At 36.2% G+C, this 15,358-nt stretch overlaps 1 protein-coding gene across 2 annotated transcripts in view; it reads right to left on the reverse strand.

Annotated features, from left to right (window-relative positions):
* Positions 1–1,769: 1,769 nt before the first annotated feature.
* The window catches only part of WASL (WASP like actin nucleation promoting factor), a 30,490-nt gene continuing 16,901 nt past the window's right edge, over positions 1,770–15,358 (reverse strand). Inside the window, exons 4-12 of one of the 2 annotated variants that reach the window (XM_072401582.1) lie at positions 14,082–14,178; positions 13,055–13,078; positions 12,188–12,350; positions 9,225–9,267; positions 8,194–8,347; positions 7,462–7,479; positions 4,673–5,214; positions 4,170–4,284; positions 1,770–3,499 (exon numbers count right to left, since the gene is read on the reverse strand). In XM_072401582.1, coding sequence (XP_072257683.1) covers positions 3,438–3,499; positions 4,170–4,284; positions 4,673–5,214; positions 7,462–7,479; positions 8,194–8,347; positions 9,225–9,267; positions 12,188–12,350; positions 13,055–13,078; positions 14,082–14,178 — 1,218 coding nt within the window. In that variant the 3' untranslated portion in view covers positions 1,770–3,437. The remainder of the gene's footprint in view (positions 3,500–4,169; positions 4,285–4,672; positions 5,215–7,461; positions 7,480–8,193; positions 8,348–9,224; positions 9,268–12,187; positions 12,351–13,054; positions 13,079–14,081; positions 14,179–15,358) is intronic. The other variant, XM_072401583.1, reaches the window with a different exon arrangement.

Consider the following 15,358-nt stretch of genomic DNA (forward strand, 5'->3'; position numbering starts at 1 on the left):
AGGCACTGAAACCAGGCACAGTGGTTCATACCCATTTGCAGTCTGGATCAGGTCTATATAAATAATGCTGTAGGAGCAACTTTTTACCATTATTGCAACTGTAAGAGCTGAAATTTCAGTTGTCAATTGTGTGATCCCCAAGGTTGAAAAAGACAGAATAAAGAGGTGACTTTCCATTCCATCACTAATAAAACAAAGGCCATGACACACTGGGGATTCTGCACTAGCGATATATTTCCATGCGCCAGTGTCGAAATCACCAACGTGACATTGTCCTAAAACGTACTTAAACTAAAAATGAAAATGATTGGTGGTAGAATGCCTAGTTTTAAAAAATTCTATAATACCCTAAGTTGAAGTTATTTACCAGTCTGTTTTGTACAGTTGTTTCTATTTCACATGAGCACACTAGTGTTTGGATCTTTGAGGTATTTAAACCTTGCAAGACCTGAGGAGCCAGTGCATACAAAGAATAAGATTTTCACATTCACTCTACATGGAGCAGCACACAAGTTTTGTGTGAAATTTTCCATATGTTGTTACTTGTACTTTGTGCCTTTACCTTCAATAAATCCTCTAAATACTACTTTTTCATAGACCATTTTCTTTGTTTTATCAAGAAACAGTTGTACTGCTCAATGATCAATGCTCTCAAATTTGCCACCCATCTTCAGTCCAGTCACATAGTGCAAGGGGTTATCCTTATGTGGTCAGTGCTCCTGAATACTGCAGAAGCACTTATGTCATTGCTCTATTCTGCAGCACTTCCTGTGAATCCTGATGTCATACCTCCAAAGGTAATGTCCAAAACAAACTCATTTTAATGATGCTGTTGTATTTATGGAGAGCCAGGGTTGTCACCCAAGCAAGACTTCAAGCATGTCTCTCTTTATGTATCTCCAAAATATGAAGAGATTAATATTTTACAGAATATTTATTTTCTTATAGCACACAAGTATTTTCTGTAGTTGCTGAAAATGTCTTAGTAAAAAAAAACAGGCTCAATTGATGCCTGCAATATATACATCATTGTTTTACTTGAATTTACTTATCTTTTAATCTATATAAACCTGACTACTAAAACCTGATATAAGCTTTGACATTGAAAATAACTCCAACTTTGAACAAAAAACTTGATGTGAATTTAGAAGATTTGTTCCAGGGCGACAAGGCCCTGTTCTTTTTACTTAGTTGTATTTTATGTGTTATCTGTCATACAGGCTTGCAGTGGGGACTGCAGTGGGGACCATTTATTGTTTCACATGACTAATAGAACATACATTTACTTACTGCTTAATTGGTCAGGACGACAGCTCCTTCTGGCAGTGTGGTAAGTGGGATGGTGGTTAGGGAGTGTAGAATAAACAGGTCAACCCAATATCTTATTCTTTCTTATAGATACCCTAAAACTGGGCAATATATTTTACAAATACTGCATTTAGGAAAAATGAATGTTGATATAGTCATACCACCTCAAGGGCCTTACTACTGGTGTAAATATATATCGCATAAGCTACTGCATAAGTCTAAAGCACCACCGTGCCTGCACATTTTCACGTTTTTGAACTGTGTTGTAAAGCTTTTATAATAAACTCTATATAGGCAACAGTCAAATTTACTAAGAGTAGAAGCCTGCTCAAGCCATCTTGAGTTTGGTTGTGTCTGAAGCAATAAAAATATTCTTAAAGAACAAAGCTGTATCCACAGCTTGCATCGTTTCACATTTATTTTCAAATAATAAAACACACCGCTCAATAGGGACCAAAAGGTACACTATAAAGTTCATATTATCACTTTAATAGAATGATTAAAGAGTCCATTATTTAGTAGGATTTCAAGAATATAAAATTACACAGGGCCAGCCTGTACGTATAACCTCATATAAGTCATAAACAGCCAGTAACATTTACAATAACAGCTGAACTAACAAGCAAAGCAATAGAAAAGTTTTTGTCTAACTTAGGCTAGAAAAGACGTCCGGTTCTGAATGGGCTTAAATACATAAGCCTGCTCCTACTGTATGGCTGGAAATTATCACAAGCCATGAAGCCTAAAACATTTATAGTTTACTGCTACCTATCAGCCTTGTATATGGTCAATGAAAGCCCATGTTTCCCGACTACCACCCGTCTGCCAATTGGATCCAAAACCTACACTGTGTCCATCTTTGCCATAATTCCCCACACAAAGACCATGGAAGGGCTAAGAAGTAAGATATCAGTTATGTATGCAATTTGTGTGAACTTTGTTCTTTATTTGTCATTCATTCCATTCTCTTCTCCAGAGCTAAACATTAGATAACAGAATATTGCAATAGGCAGGTTAATAACATATTAGTGTTTATTTTACCATATAGACTAATATTCATTTGCCATTCAAGATAGATTTGCCTGTATGATGATTTGTTTTAGTGTTTGCTATTTGATACAGAAGAACGCAGCACAAGAAAACGGCACTGAATGTGTTTTGGAGCTTCTGCAATGCGATACAATTCAAGAACTTAACCCAACATTAGAGAAGCAAGCACCAAGCAGTTCTGTTAAAGTGAATACAATAAAAGTGCAAAACAGGCTACATCACAATGCCTGGTGTTTCTAGAGTGTCATCTTGGGCAGTTTACTAACCCTGCAGTAGTGTTTGATTTTTTGCAATGATGAGTTGTCTTGTACATTAGAGTTACATAGCATCGATGTGTAAGTCATGCCTCCTGACCCCTGATATCACATTCATAATAACTGCATGGATTTTATTGATATAAAGTTGGAATAAAAACATCTAATGTAGTAATATTGCTGAAAAACAGCAAATGCTATTGCTTGCTTCTTCCTGACCGTTACACTATAGTAGATTCATCATCTGTAGTGGCTGCAAGAATATAAACTGATTTTTTTGTAGTGTACAAATTGTGCAAAACAAAAAGAAAAAAAAAAAAAAAAAAAAAAGAAGACATACATAATTAACATACATTTAGGTTTGCATTTGAAAAATGATGGGGCTGAATTAGCAAAGATCAGCATTACTTAACAAAGAATGTAGTGCTATACTAGATTTCCTTAAGAAATTTAGATACAGAAAAATCAGGGTAAGAAAATAGTATTTTTTTTTTTAATTATAACAATTGCATTAAAGGTTTTCTGTCACTGCCTCACTTATCTCCCCTAGAGCTTGTCAGTTGGATGGTACGTATTCAATAATGTCATCGTCACGTGAGTGTTGCACACAGAGGGAGGAAGGTGTGTGCAGTGTTGACAAACTTTTGCATTTCCAATGAGGTATTGCACAGAATATTAAAAAAAGCAAAAAGGCAACAAAAATATACAGCAAATTGGTAGACCATTTACATGATAATTTTACAGAATTCATAGACAGAAAGTAGTGTTTAGTATTCATTCACCTTAAAAAAAATATATATTATATATATTTATATAATGCGTAGATCAATCCTCCCATTCATCATCGTCCTCAAATTCTTCATCATCATCCTCATCCTCGTCAGTGTCTATTAGGGAAAATAAAAGAACATTAATAGACATAAGCAGCATGACAATTTCCTTTCCAGACAAGAAAAAAGCAAAGGTTATAACATAGTCAACATGTGTCAAAGTCAACTGAGTCCTATTATTCATACCCCGGACCTGTAATCGATGCTGGCAGGTGACCTGGACACCAGATTTAGGTAAAGATCTCTTTATTTACAAGGTAAGAAAAACAAACAAAAATGTGCAGGTTGGGTAGGAAGGTGCCCAAAGAGAGGCTTTATTAGTTGTGTGTTTTTAAATATAATCTAAAAAAATATATACCTGTAAAAAACCTAGTGAACTGATAACATATTCCTAACCTATGCTGCACTATTGGCTTATGAAGAAAAGAAAGGGTTTACCAAGATTAATTTGTTGGTTGGATGAAAAATATAAACTAAGGGAATAATAATGAGGTTGCTTACAATAAAGTAGGGAAAGAAATGTCTGGAAGATCTAGATAATAGCATACACACAGCTTATGTGCAAGAGGAGGAGCCAGTTTCCCAGTCTGTAATGCCAATACAATCCTAATAAAATATTACTGTGCATTTTACTTTCTAGCCCACAGGTCACAGAGGAAAAAGAATGCTGCCAATAAGTTCTGTTTTTTATAACTGTAGTATAGAAATTAAGAAAAAACCTCAGTACCTGAAGAATGAATGGCCTTACTCCTTTTCTGCATAACTTCCATCAGAGCACCCACTATTCCGGTGGGGGCTGTGGGAGTTGAAGGTGCTGCTGCAGCATCAGTTTCCTCTTGCCTCTGAAAAATGTTATCAGGAAATTATCAAATATTACAATGGACAGGTTCTGCTTGTAAAAAACCACAGAACATAAATTATACATAGAAGTAAACATCATTTGTATGAAAACAAATGGCAACAAGCAAAAAAGAGTAGGCAAAGTTCAGATGTGCAGTTACTGCTGCCAAGTGATCAATTTAAACTGTTACACACCTGCATGTGATCAGGACTAACTACTGGCATGCATACATGAGAATTTGCTAAAATTCTCTAGCCAGTGGATGCAAACAGATACAATCCTAATAAAATTAAACCTACTATATATACACCTTTAAAAAGTCAGTACTTCAGAAAATCTACCCCTACAATCCTCACGTATTGCTAGAAAAGGGAATTATTCATACTTACAGGCTTTAACACAATACCCTGTCGTATTTGGTCTAGCAGAGCGTCTCGTCCAGAGGAAGACACTGGTCGATTATCTTTATTGTCTACTTTCTTTAGCTGTGTTCCTCCTCTAATTTGATCTAGTAGGGCTGCTTTGTTGCCAGTAGGAGGTACAATATGGGGGTCACTGTCTGCAGCAGATCCAGGTGGAGGTGGAGGACCAGGAGGAGGCGGGGGACCTGGTGGGGGTGGAGGAGGGGGTGGGGCAGGTGCCCCAAATCCTTGCATTGGTGGAGGAGGAGGGGGTGGAGGACTAGCAGGTGCAGAGGAAGAGTGACCTGGAAGTGATGGAGGATGCACTCTATTAGGTGGAGGTGGTGGTGGTCCTGTTACCCCTGGCCGAATAGGTGGAGGTGGTGGGGGTGCAGCAGTTGGAGCTCTGGAAGGAGGTGGTGGTGGTTTGCCAATGCCACCCCTTGCTGGGGGAGGGGGTGGTGGAGGTCCTGAGCTGTGTTGTGGAGGAGGTGGAGGACCGCCCCTTGAAGGCGGTGGTGGTGGTGGAGCTAAAATGAAAAACAAAAACAAAACAATTTAGTATACCTTTCCCCATTACAGTTGAATGAATTTTCTAGGATTCAAAGACATTGCCACTTAGGAAAAAGTATGTGAACCTATGTGTTATTGGATATCCTAGTTGCAGTTAGCTATCCCAATCAAAAATTCTAGCTTTTACTTGGTATAGGTACAATTGTTCTACAATAAGGTTTCAAGAGATCCAAAGTAAATAATACAGAGGAAAGGCCTAGTCAAAGGACTGACCTAATATCCCACTAAAAGGCAATGTTGTGTTATGAAGTAGACTATTCAAGCATGACCTCCCAATACATGATTTGCAGAAGTTTTAGGGCAAAAAGCATTTCAAAATATCTGTGCGGGGTATCTGTAGTTACTCAATATGTTTGCCTGAGTACGTCAACAGATAAGAGCCTCCATAAGTTATTGCATATAAAGTTTCATATACTTTTTCAGTCACTTGTTAATAAACATTTGTTATGTAAGGATATCTGCATTATTATGGCTTGAAGGGGAAAGATTATGAAGGGGAGATCATTTTATGAACTATTCATATAGCATTCCAGAAATTCCTACAGGTACAGAGTTCTTCCAAAAGAACAAAGGCATGCAATTATATCTGGCACGTCCTATGCTTGAATATTACTCCCACATAAGGCCTCCTTGAAGAGAGGCTCTTCTACAAGAGAAAAAGGCCATATAAAGCTGTACACATGCATGAAAAAAAACCTCACACCTCGAATATCTCTCCTGTCAAACTATCATCACAGATCCAAGATTTTGACTGTAATCTGAAGTTGATTAAAAATGTGGGGAACTGCTTAGACAGTAAACCTAACCAATGCACAGCCCAAAGTTTTTAAGTGAACTTATAGCAAAGTATTCTAGTATTTAAAATTATATATATATATATATATATATACATACATATATATACATACATACATACACACACTGCAGATTTGACCAAGCCCAATCAGCAACCTATAATCAGGCTCTAAATGAGGCTGAGACAATTTCATGGGCACTTCATGTACACTCATTTTGGTTCCTGCATTGAGGTTACTAATTTGGTGTGAATCATTTTATTTTATTCCAATGACTTGACTAAAAATATCTAAGGCTTATTCTACCCTCACATGATTCCAAAATGAGTGTTTGTTACGCTAATATGCACCAGGAGATTATTAGACCTGTGTAAAGATAAATTTTAGAATGCTCAATTGCCAATAAGCACCTCTGAACATTACTACAGAAAAACAAAGGCTTTTTTTTACTAATTGCCATACGAAAGTGGGGGAGTTTAGACAATTAAAATACCTAAAGTACCTAAACCATATATAATTAAAGTAAAAAGGGACATTTCATGTATTCTTTGCCTACATCAAACAAATCATTGATTTACAGACTACAGGTGCACTTTAGGAAGATCTGCATGATTTGGCAACACAGTAGTTCCCTTCTCTTTGCAGCACCCAATCTTTCAGAAATTCATTGAATTGCTATTTATAGTGAATTTTTTCAAGGATATTCACAAGTTGGAAAGTGAGAAACCCCATTTAACCATCCTATAATTGACATTTATTTGCTAAATGTTTGAAACTCCGATTACGTTACCACTAAATAGTTTGAATCGGTGACTTGAGGGATTACTGGTTTAATTAAGCTTGGTGCATCCTCAAATATAATCAGAATTTACCAGCAAAGACCAATTTAATTCTGTGTAATATCTACTTTATTAAACCAGTGTACCAAAGGCAAGGCATTCATATTGAGCACCCTGTAAATATATATTCACACCTGGCTAATACCTAGGTCTTATAAACACACACTCCACAAGAGTGATGGCTTGCTAGTAACTGAAAGTACAAAGTAGAACTACTTAAATAGCGCTTAATTTCTCTATTATATTCTGTCAGTAAAGTCCACCTAATGCAGCTTCCAGTAATGGTGTGGTAACAATGCTGCACATCTCTAATTCCACACTGTCACTCACATGCCTGCTTGCATTATAATGGGATGGAAAATGTTGCAAGCAATTTGGCCTATAAGAATTGTTGCTGTTGGAATCTCCATTATATATTTGGTCGGTCAGGAACGAACCCAATGCTTTGTTTGTGGATTTACCGAACTGGTTTTGTTGCCTAAATGCATTTAGTGAAAAAAAAAAAAAAAAAACACACAGCACACACCATGCATTTAACTTCCTCACACTTTATGCAAAGTCCTATACATACCAATCCAACGTGGAGGACCTATAGAACAAATGTGAGTAATTTATGCATTGTTCTACATTTATACTGAAAACTTAAAAAGAAAAAAATTCAAAAATTAAATCAAATAGTTCTAAAGTGAAAAAAATCTATAACTGCAGTGTATACACCTTCTGGTTGTGTAGAGAACACACAAAAAAACAAAATCTTAAAGGAAGATAAGTATTGAAGTGTGCACAATAATGCAATATGCACAGGTTAGCACGTTGTGATGTCAAGGGGCCCTACGTGACACTGGCCATGGAGTAACTGTTGATAGTGGCGTCAGCAGCCACTGCTATATTCCAGTAATCCTCATACAAAATATAAATTATGTAAATAGTGCTAAAGTAGGGAAGAAAAAATGAAACAAAAACCATACTGGAGGTAAAGGTTATAGGCATTACCAGTTCTCAGGGAGAACAGAGGTCACTTGTTTAAGCTGACAGTCCCCACAGTTTAAATAATGAATACACAGCCACGTTCCTAAAATGGAACTCTAGTCATATTGACATATGTGTTTCGTTGTTTTTTGCCAAAATACATTGAAGGGCAATCAGTGCAAGTTAAAAATAAAGTGCTACCTGATTCTATAACCGACAAAGATAAAGTGAGGGAATTTGTATCTCCTTGTGTCCAGGTAACCTGGTTAATGCTCATGGTCACCTATAATAAGCAAATTATTGTATAAGAAAATGTGTCCCGGATGAAACTTACCCTGCCTGCGCAATTCATTTTTTACAGCTTCCACACCTCCTGTTTTTTCAATGAAGTCATAAATAACCTTGGAGGTTTCCTTATCCTTAAGTTGCGCTTCAGAAATACCACACAAGTCAAAAAGTTTTTTCAGTTCTGGATCCAAATTGTTTACCTAAATAAAAGAATGGTAAAAACAACATATTTGATTGTATATTTGACTGGGTTGTTACATGAAACAACAACATGATGACACCAAGATGTGCTTGAAAAAGAACTGCAAGGAACAACAGAGGAAGCAAACTGATCTCTACTGTAGGTCAAGTGTGAGACGAGCCTAAAAAGGAGGTTAACAATGTTGAAAGTTCAACTGTTGACCACAAGATGGCACCCAAACACAGTAAAACAGCATATACATATACACTTCAACAGCTTAACATTTCAATTACAGGTATTATTATTATTATTATTATTATTATTATTATTAATAAACAGAATTTATATAGCGCCAACATAATACGCAGCGCTGTATATTAAATAGGGAGTCTCCCAGGTTACATACAAGATAGGGACTGTAGGTTTTTTCTTAAGCTGAATTTGTCTGTAAGTCAGAACAGGTACATTTTTTTTTAAAAAGCAATTAGGACAGATGTTTGTCTCAGCATAATATTAGCAGCATAATGTCAGTTACTGTATAAAATCCTCACTGTGAGTTAATCACAAAGAAAGCAAAAAAAAAATTTTTATGGAGCCTAGACATTCACTAACTTCTGGAGTAAGCTGTGCTTTGATTTGCAAAAAGAAACAACTGCAGAGTTTGTCTTGGTCATTAAAGATTTACAAGAGGCTGCAGAAAGAGCTTGGTCTCTAAGATCACCCACAACTTCTAAAGTGTTTAACAAAAGATTTCTTCTGCAAGTCAAGCAAACCGCCCCTCCCCCCTGGTATCTAGGAGTCCTCTTTATGTAGGATGTCCTTTACCGGGGACTACCTCTATATATTTTAAACAATAAAATATAAACATTTGCATTGGGATTACTATTTACACTTACATCAAATCCAGTGTTTGGATCCCAGCCTACATGTCCAATGTGCCTAAAGAGAGAAGATAAAACAAAACACAAAAATTAAATTTATGAAGTAAAATTAAAGTAAAAGTATCAATTTCATAATCTTCGTATAATAAACCAAAATTAGGCACATTTTGTGCACTGTCCTAAGTAAAGGCCATATCACAACAAGAAAATTACTAGCATATTTGTAGAAGCTACAACTGCCTAAGGTGTGTTGATCGGCATCAGCAGTGAACAACATAAAAAACTAGTTTAAATGCTGCAAAAAAAGTCAAATGTGGTTTTGTTGGGACACACACATTCCATAACTAAATGGGATGACATAGTGACAACCAACACAAAAAAATGCAAAACACCTTCAGGCAGAATACTTGTTGCTACCCAAACTGGGCTTTTGTTTAAAACTGCATCACATTGTAAAAAGAATTCCAGATTGCCCAGCAAAGGGAAGACGCATAACAGTTGTAATAATACATTCTAAAAGTGAAACTCATATTATAGAGAATTATTACACACATTAATTCCATTCTGCTGATTATGGCCTACAAAAAGTATGTCCATGTACACACTAAGTATTTGGTCAGGGCTCCACTGCATGAATTACTGTTTCAATACAGTGTGGCATGGATGTGATCACCCTGTGGCACTGCTGAAGTGTTATAAAAGTGTTATAAAAGGATGCTTTGCCCTTAAGCTCCTCTGTATTTTTTTTAGGTCTCGTGTCTCATCTTCCTCTTGACAATACTCCATAGATTCTCTAAAAGATTTAGATCAGGCAGGTTTGCTGGCCAATCAAATAGTGATACCATGGTCATTAAAGCAGGAATTGGTATTTTTGGCAGTGTGGGCAGGTGCCAAGTATTGCTGGAAAACTTTGGACTTGATAAAACAGTGAACCAACACCAGCAGATCACATGGCTCCCCAAATCATCACCAGCTGTGAAAACTTGACACTAGACCTCAAGTAATTTAGATTCTGTGCCTGCCCACTGAGCAACAGTCCAGTCCGGTCTTTCCTTAGCCCAGGAAAGATGCTTCTGACATTGGCTCTGGTTCAGAAGTGGCCTGACACAAGGAATGCAACAGTTGTAGCCACAGTTCACTTCAATCTTCACCAAATTCTTGAATGAGCTGTGCATCACAATCCTCCTAGGGCTGTGGTTATTCCAGTTCCCAGAGCACCTTTTTCTGCTTTATTTTTTCCTTCCACACAACTTTCCATTATTATGAAAGGATATATTGGATACAGCAGCACTCTGTAAACATTCAGCTTCTTTAGCAATTACATTTTGTGTCTTCCTCTCCTTGTGGAGGGTGTCAATGGCGGTCTTCTGAACAACTGTTAAGACAGCAGTCTTCCCCATGATTGTGTGAACTACTGAACCCGAGTGAATGTTTAAAACCTCAGGACACCTGTGAAGGAGTTTTGGGGTAATTAGCTGAGTTTTATGTGACACTATGAGTGTACCATATTAAACTTATACACAATATTCTAATTGTGGAATTTTGGGTTATTACCTGTTATTATTTATTACCTGTAGGCCATAATCAGCAAAATGAAAAGAAATAAATTCTTGAAATATATCACTCTGTGTGTAATAAATCTATATAATTTGGGTTTCATTTTTTTTAATAACTTTTCGATTAGACTGTGCTATATTATTTTTGCTGTAATGTTTGAAAACAATAAAATAAAAAAAATATTATAAAAAAAAAATTAACTTTTCAAAGATGAAAAGTTTAGTTTATTGAGATGCACCTGTGTATAGATAGATAGGATAATTAGATAGAGAAGCAGGATACCAGATACTATTTAAGTAAACATAGTTAGAAACAACCCTTTCCAATCTTTTTAACACACTTTCCTTATCATTTCCTTGGTAATTTATATAGAACAAAATATCAAAAAGGACTGCCCTCTCCCCTATTGCAGCATTAAAGGGCCCTTGCTTTCCATTATTAATTTAACTAAATATAGCCAACACCACCTTGATCCTCCTAATACCACTTTCTAAAGAAGGTTTAAAAAAAAACAAAAACCTTTTTTCAATCACTTTTCAGATCAAAAGGTTTTAAAGTTGCCAGCATGCACACGAGTTACTTCATCCTGACTTGGCCAAATCATGATGGCCAAAGATTGGAACCAGGAAGAGCAGAATGAAGACAATGGCTGGGCACAACTGCGATGGAACAGTTAGGTGTATTAAAACGTAGAGATCAGGCAGGCAATAGTATTTTTTTTGCAGAACACTGCCTACCCTTCTGCAACAACAGGCCTGGTCACAATTTATTTTTAGAGTTTAGTTCACGTTTAAATTGTTCCTTGCAACAAAATGCTAAAGCCAGCAATTCCTCGACAACTACAAAATCACTTGGGATGTGGTCCCAGATATTACAAGATATTATTTTCTGATTTATTTTTAACTTTTCCTTAGAAACATTTTCCATTCTCTTGGATTTTAAAATTCCAGGTATGGGCAGAGATGTATCAATGGATGGTGTTGCCAAAACTAAAAATTGAATCCAAATTTCTGAAGAAAATGTAGCCACTGTGAAAAATAAATGGTTTAGTGTTCACAAAATGCACCATTGATCCTTTTGTAGTATGGTTTTGCCAGTATTTCTACCTAAGGTAATACAGAAGTAAGCAGGACTGGTAACTAGTAATCTGATACATTCCTTAACTTAATTTGGATATATTTCAGATTTCCGATGAACCAGAAGTGGCTTTTCTGTGTGACACAGCTAACACTTGCCTATGATACACAAAGTGAATGGAGAGCTTGTTACTTAGAAAATAAATTAAGGTAAAATAACTCATCTTTGTTTTATCTACACTAAAATACCAGACAGGTGATTTTTTTCTTTTTTTCAGTAAATGTTCAAATCCATTTTGATAAATAAACTTATGACAGACATCATAAACATTTGTTTTTACTTACTGGAAATTGCTGGGGGTTCCAATGTCTGCTTTAGTGAGCTTCTTCTTCTTAGGTTTTCCTTTTTTCTTTTCTTTATTATAGGGAATGTTATTTACTTGTACACTGTATCTGTTCGTAATTTCAGGATTTTTAATATCAACAGTTGCCATAGGCAGACTTGGCCCTGAAAATATAAATTACTGAAATAAGAAAAACCTCTGCAGATCAACAGTTCAAGTTTAAAAAACTTTACCATCTAGTGAAAGGAAATCCTACATTCACCTTCTTTATAATGACTCTGTGTGACTGCACCATCAATATAAAATTTTTCCCACCTCATATTGTTGCGCATAATAAGGAGGAACGATTTTGAACAACAGAACATTCTACAAGTACAGATGGGTTAAAGGACACATACCAAAGGACAACAATGGGAGCAGCCATTACTGAATGTTATCTGATCTTCCATTTAGAATGCTTAAATGATTCACCTGGAACAGGTATGCAGATAAGCAGGGCCAGAACACCTACCTGACAAGTGAGTTAGAAAGCATGATGGTCCTATTAACACAACTGTAGCCACAAAACCAGCATTTTTTTTTTTTAACGTTGTCAAGAGAGTTGTCTCAGTAAGGCAATCAAGGCAGCTTTGCTTTTAGTAATGCTCCACATGTTTTTACACTGCCATTCATTTAAACCAGAAAACAAATGTTTGGGGTTTTATTTTGTTATATCCTGCTCATAGACACTTCAATCATCTATAAGGCTCATTGATGGCTTTCACTGCACTCACTGGCATAATGGTCCAAAGTAAACCACTTAGTTACATAAACATTTTAAACAAAATATTAGAAAAGGTTTATTCAAATTTACTTTAGTGTAGCTTACCATTTGGAGGATCTCGCTTTTTATCTGCAAAATAATAAAAAAAAAAAATCCACCTTTACTATGATTATGAAGAACCTACATTAGAATAGAATAATAGAACACAATACATTTTTATTAAGGAAATCACAAGTGTGATCATTGGAGTAATGTGCTGCAAATTGTTCAATGGAGACCAAATAGTAGAGCTCTAGACTGCCAATGTCTGATTCTCTAACTGATGCTTACTGCAAAACTCAAACGTCTAATGTGCAGGATGTATCGGTATGTGCGGGTAAAGCATCCTAAAGGTCTAACAATCATATAAATACTTCCTGAGATATCTGAACTTAGTAGATGTTTCCCAATTTTGAACTTCTGGGCATCACACTTGTGAGAATAAAATATATGATGAATCTTTCCCCTGGGAACTGAATAGCCACCCCCTGAATTACGGGGTTTTTTTTTTTTTATACAGGTTAACAGAGTTTTTGCTTTCACAGAATCTGCCATCATTACAGGTGAAATTTGTAAAGTCATTTGGCACACCTAGCTCCACTCAGATTTCTTGGTACCAGAGGCTGGAGTTTTACATATACCCCTTTTTGTCTGGGTCTTATGATAGGTGACCTCTTTTCCTAGTCCCGTCTTGGCTGTTGTCTAAGTAACATTTTTTTTTACACATATTCTAATTTTTTTCTGGGAACTTCGAACTTCTTGCTGAGGATAGCGTTTAGATGCGCAGGTACATACAAAGTTTGAACTTTAGGTTAGGGTGATTCATGGGTAACCCATCTTGAAAGTATGCTATAAAGGAGAGCAAATGCTTCTTGTCTGACCAGATATATTGATTTGAAGCAGATTTTGCAACAGAGTGTAAAAAGCTAAACCAAAACCAGGCACAATAACAGAATGAAATTTGGCCAGTCACCCTAACGATAGTAGTTGGTTTTTGTACAAACTAAAATACAGTTGACCACCCCAAAAAATATAATTTCCAAATTTTATTCATTCAAAGCAGGAATTTTTTTATTGAAATATTCATACTTACCAGGTTTCTTAGGTCTTCTTGCAAGCAATTCAGTTACTGCTTTTCTGAATCTTCTTGCTTCCTCTTCACTTGCAAAATTAAGACCAATTTGACAATTCTGCAATAAAAAAAAAAAAATACCTAGATCACTATTTAGGTAGCTGTAATCAGGCTTCCAATAATGATAGTCTAGTAAAAAATAAAATGGTCCCTATTAAGACTATCATCAAAACTTTCTTTTTTAACAGGACAGCACTGGAGGAGGACTCCTTTCACATTAAACCGTAAACAAAAGACACAGAAATTGTAGTAACAGTAATAACTTTCACAAAATGATATAAATGGTCAGTAAATGTTTACGTTTTCCCCAAGTATATTGGGCTGTCAAATGTACATTCTTTAAATCTTGTATTTTCAAAAATCAAGTGCAGCAGCAGATGTCAGAACATTGAGGACCAATCATAGAGCGTTTCTGATGAAGTAAGGCAAAGATAGACCTACAAGCAACCACAAAGTATCTTTTTGGTCTTGTGACAAAGGCCTGGACCATCTATGCCATCTTTATCAAATCTAGAACATGAAGCAGAACATTTTTTATAGTATTATGGGCAACACAACGAACCAAGGCTTACTGCCCAAGTATGGTAAAATAGACTTTAATAAGTTTGATAAATTCTCAGAGAAAGTCTCGTTCAATTTACGTAATGAACATTGGCTTAGTGTTTTGTCCAATTTGGTAAAGTGCATGCCTCACAGCCTATAGCATTCACAAGATATATTTGTGGCCCAACAGTCAAGCCCCTTGGAAGCAGGGGAATTTCATACAGTCAACACGCTAATTGGTGTTTCAGTTAACTCTACCAAAGTCAAAGCTGCAGGATTTTTTTTTTTGTTGCCCAGATATATTTAAAAAAGGAATAAACTTTAACCTTCTGCTCAAAAGTTTTCAGTAGCATCAAAGAACTAATTAACCCCTCTGGAAACATCAGGACATCAACATGAATGTTCTTGTTTATCCGTTTCTACATTCAACAAACTCCTACCTATCCACTCCAGGGTTCAATGTTTTTAACAAGTCTCATATCAGCTGCCTTTCAGGAAAGTAGGTATACCCCTCCAAATCTCCCCCCCTTCCCTCCAAAAAAGTTACATATCTTAAATAATTTGCTGACTTGTTTTTTGTGATGTCACTTTTAAGGTGAGAAGTGCCCGCCCAATAGGAGTCCTGGAAGATACATTATAACAAATTTATGAGGTACGTTCCTAGACACCCAGTCCTTGGTTCAGTGCAGTTCTGG

The sequence above is a fragment of the Pyxicephalus adspersus genome, chromosome 2 (genome assembly GCF_032062135.1).
Source record: "Pyxicephalus adspersus chromosome 2, UCB_Pads_2.0, whole genome shotgun sequence".
Classification (NCBI taxonomy): domain Eukaryota; kingdom Metazoa; phylum Chordata; class Amphibia; order Anura; family Pyxicephalidae; genus Pyxicephalus; species Pyxicephalus adspersus.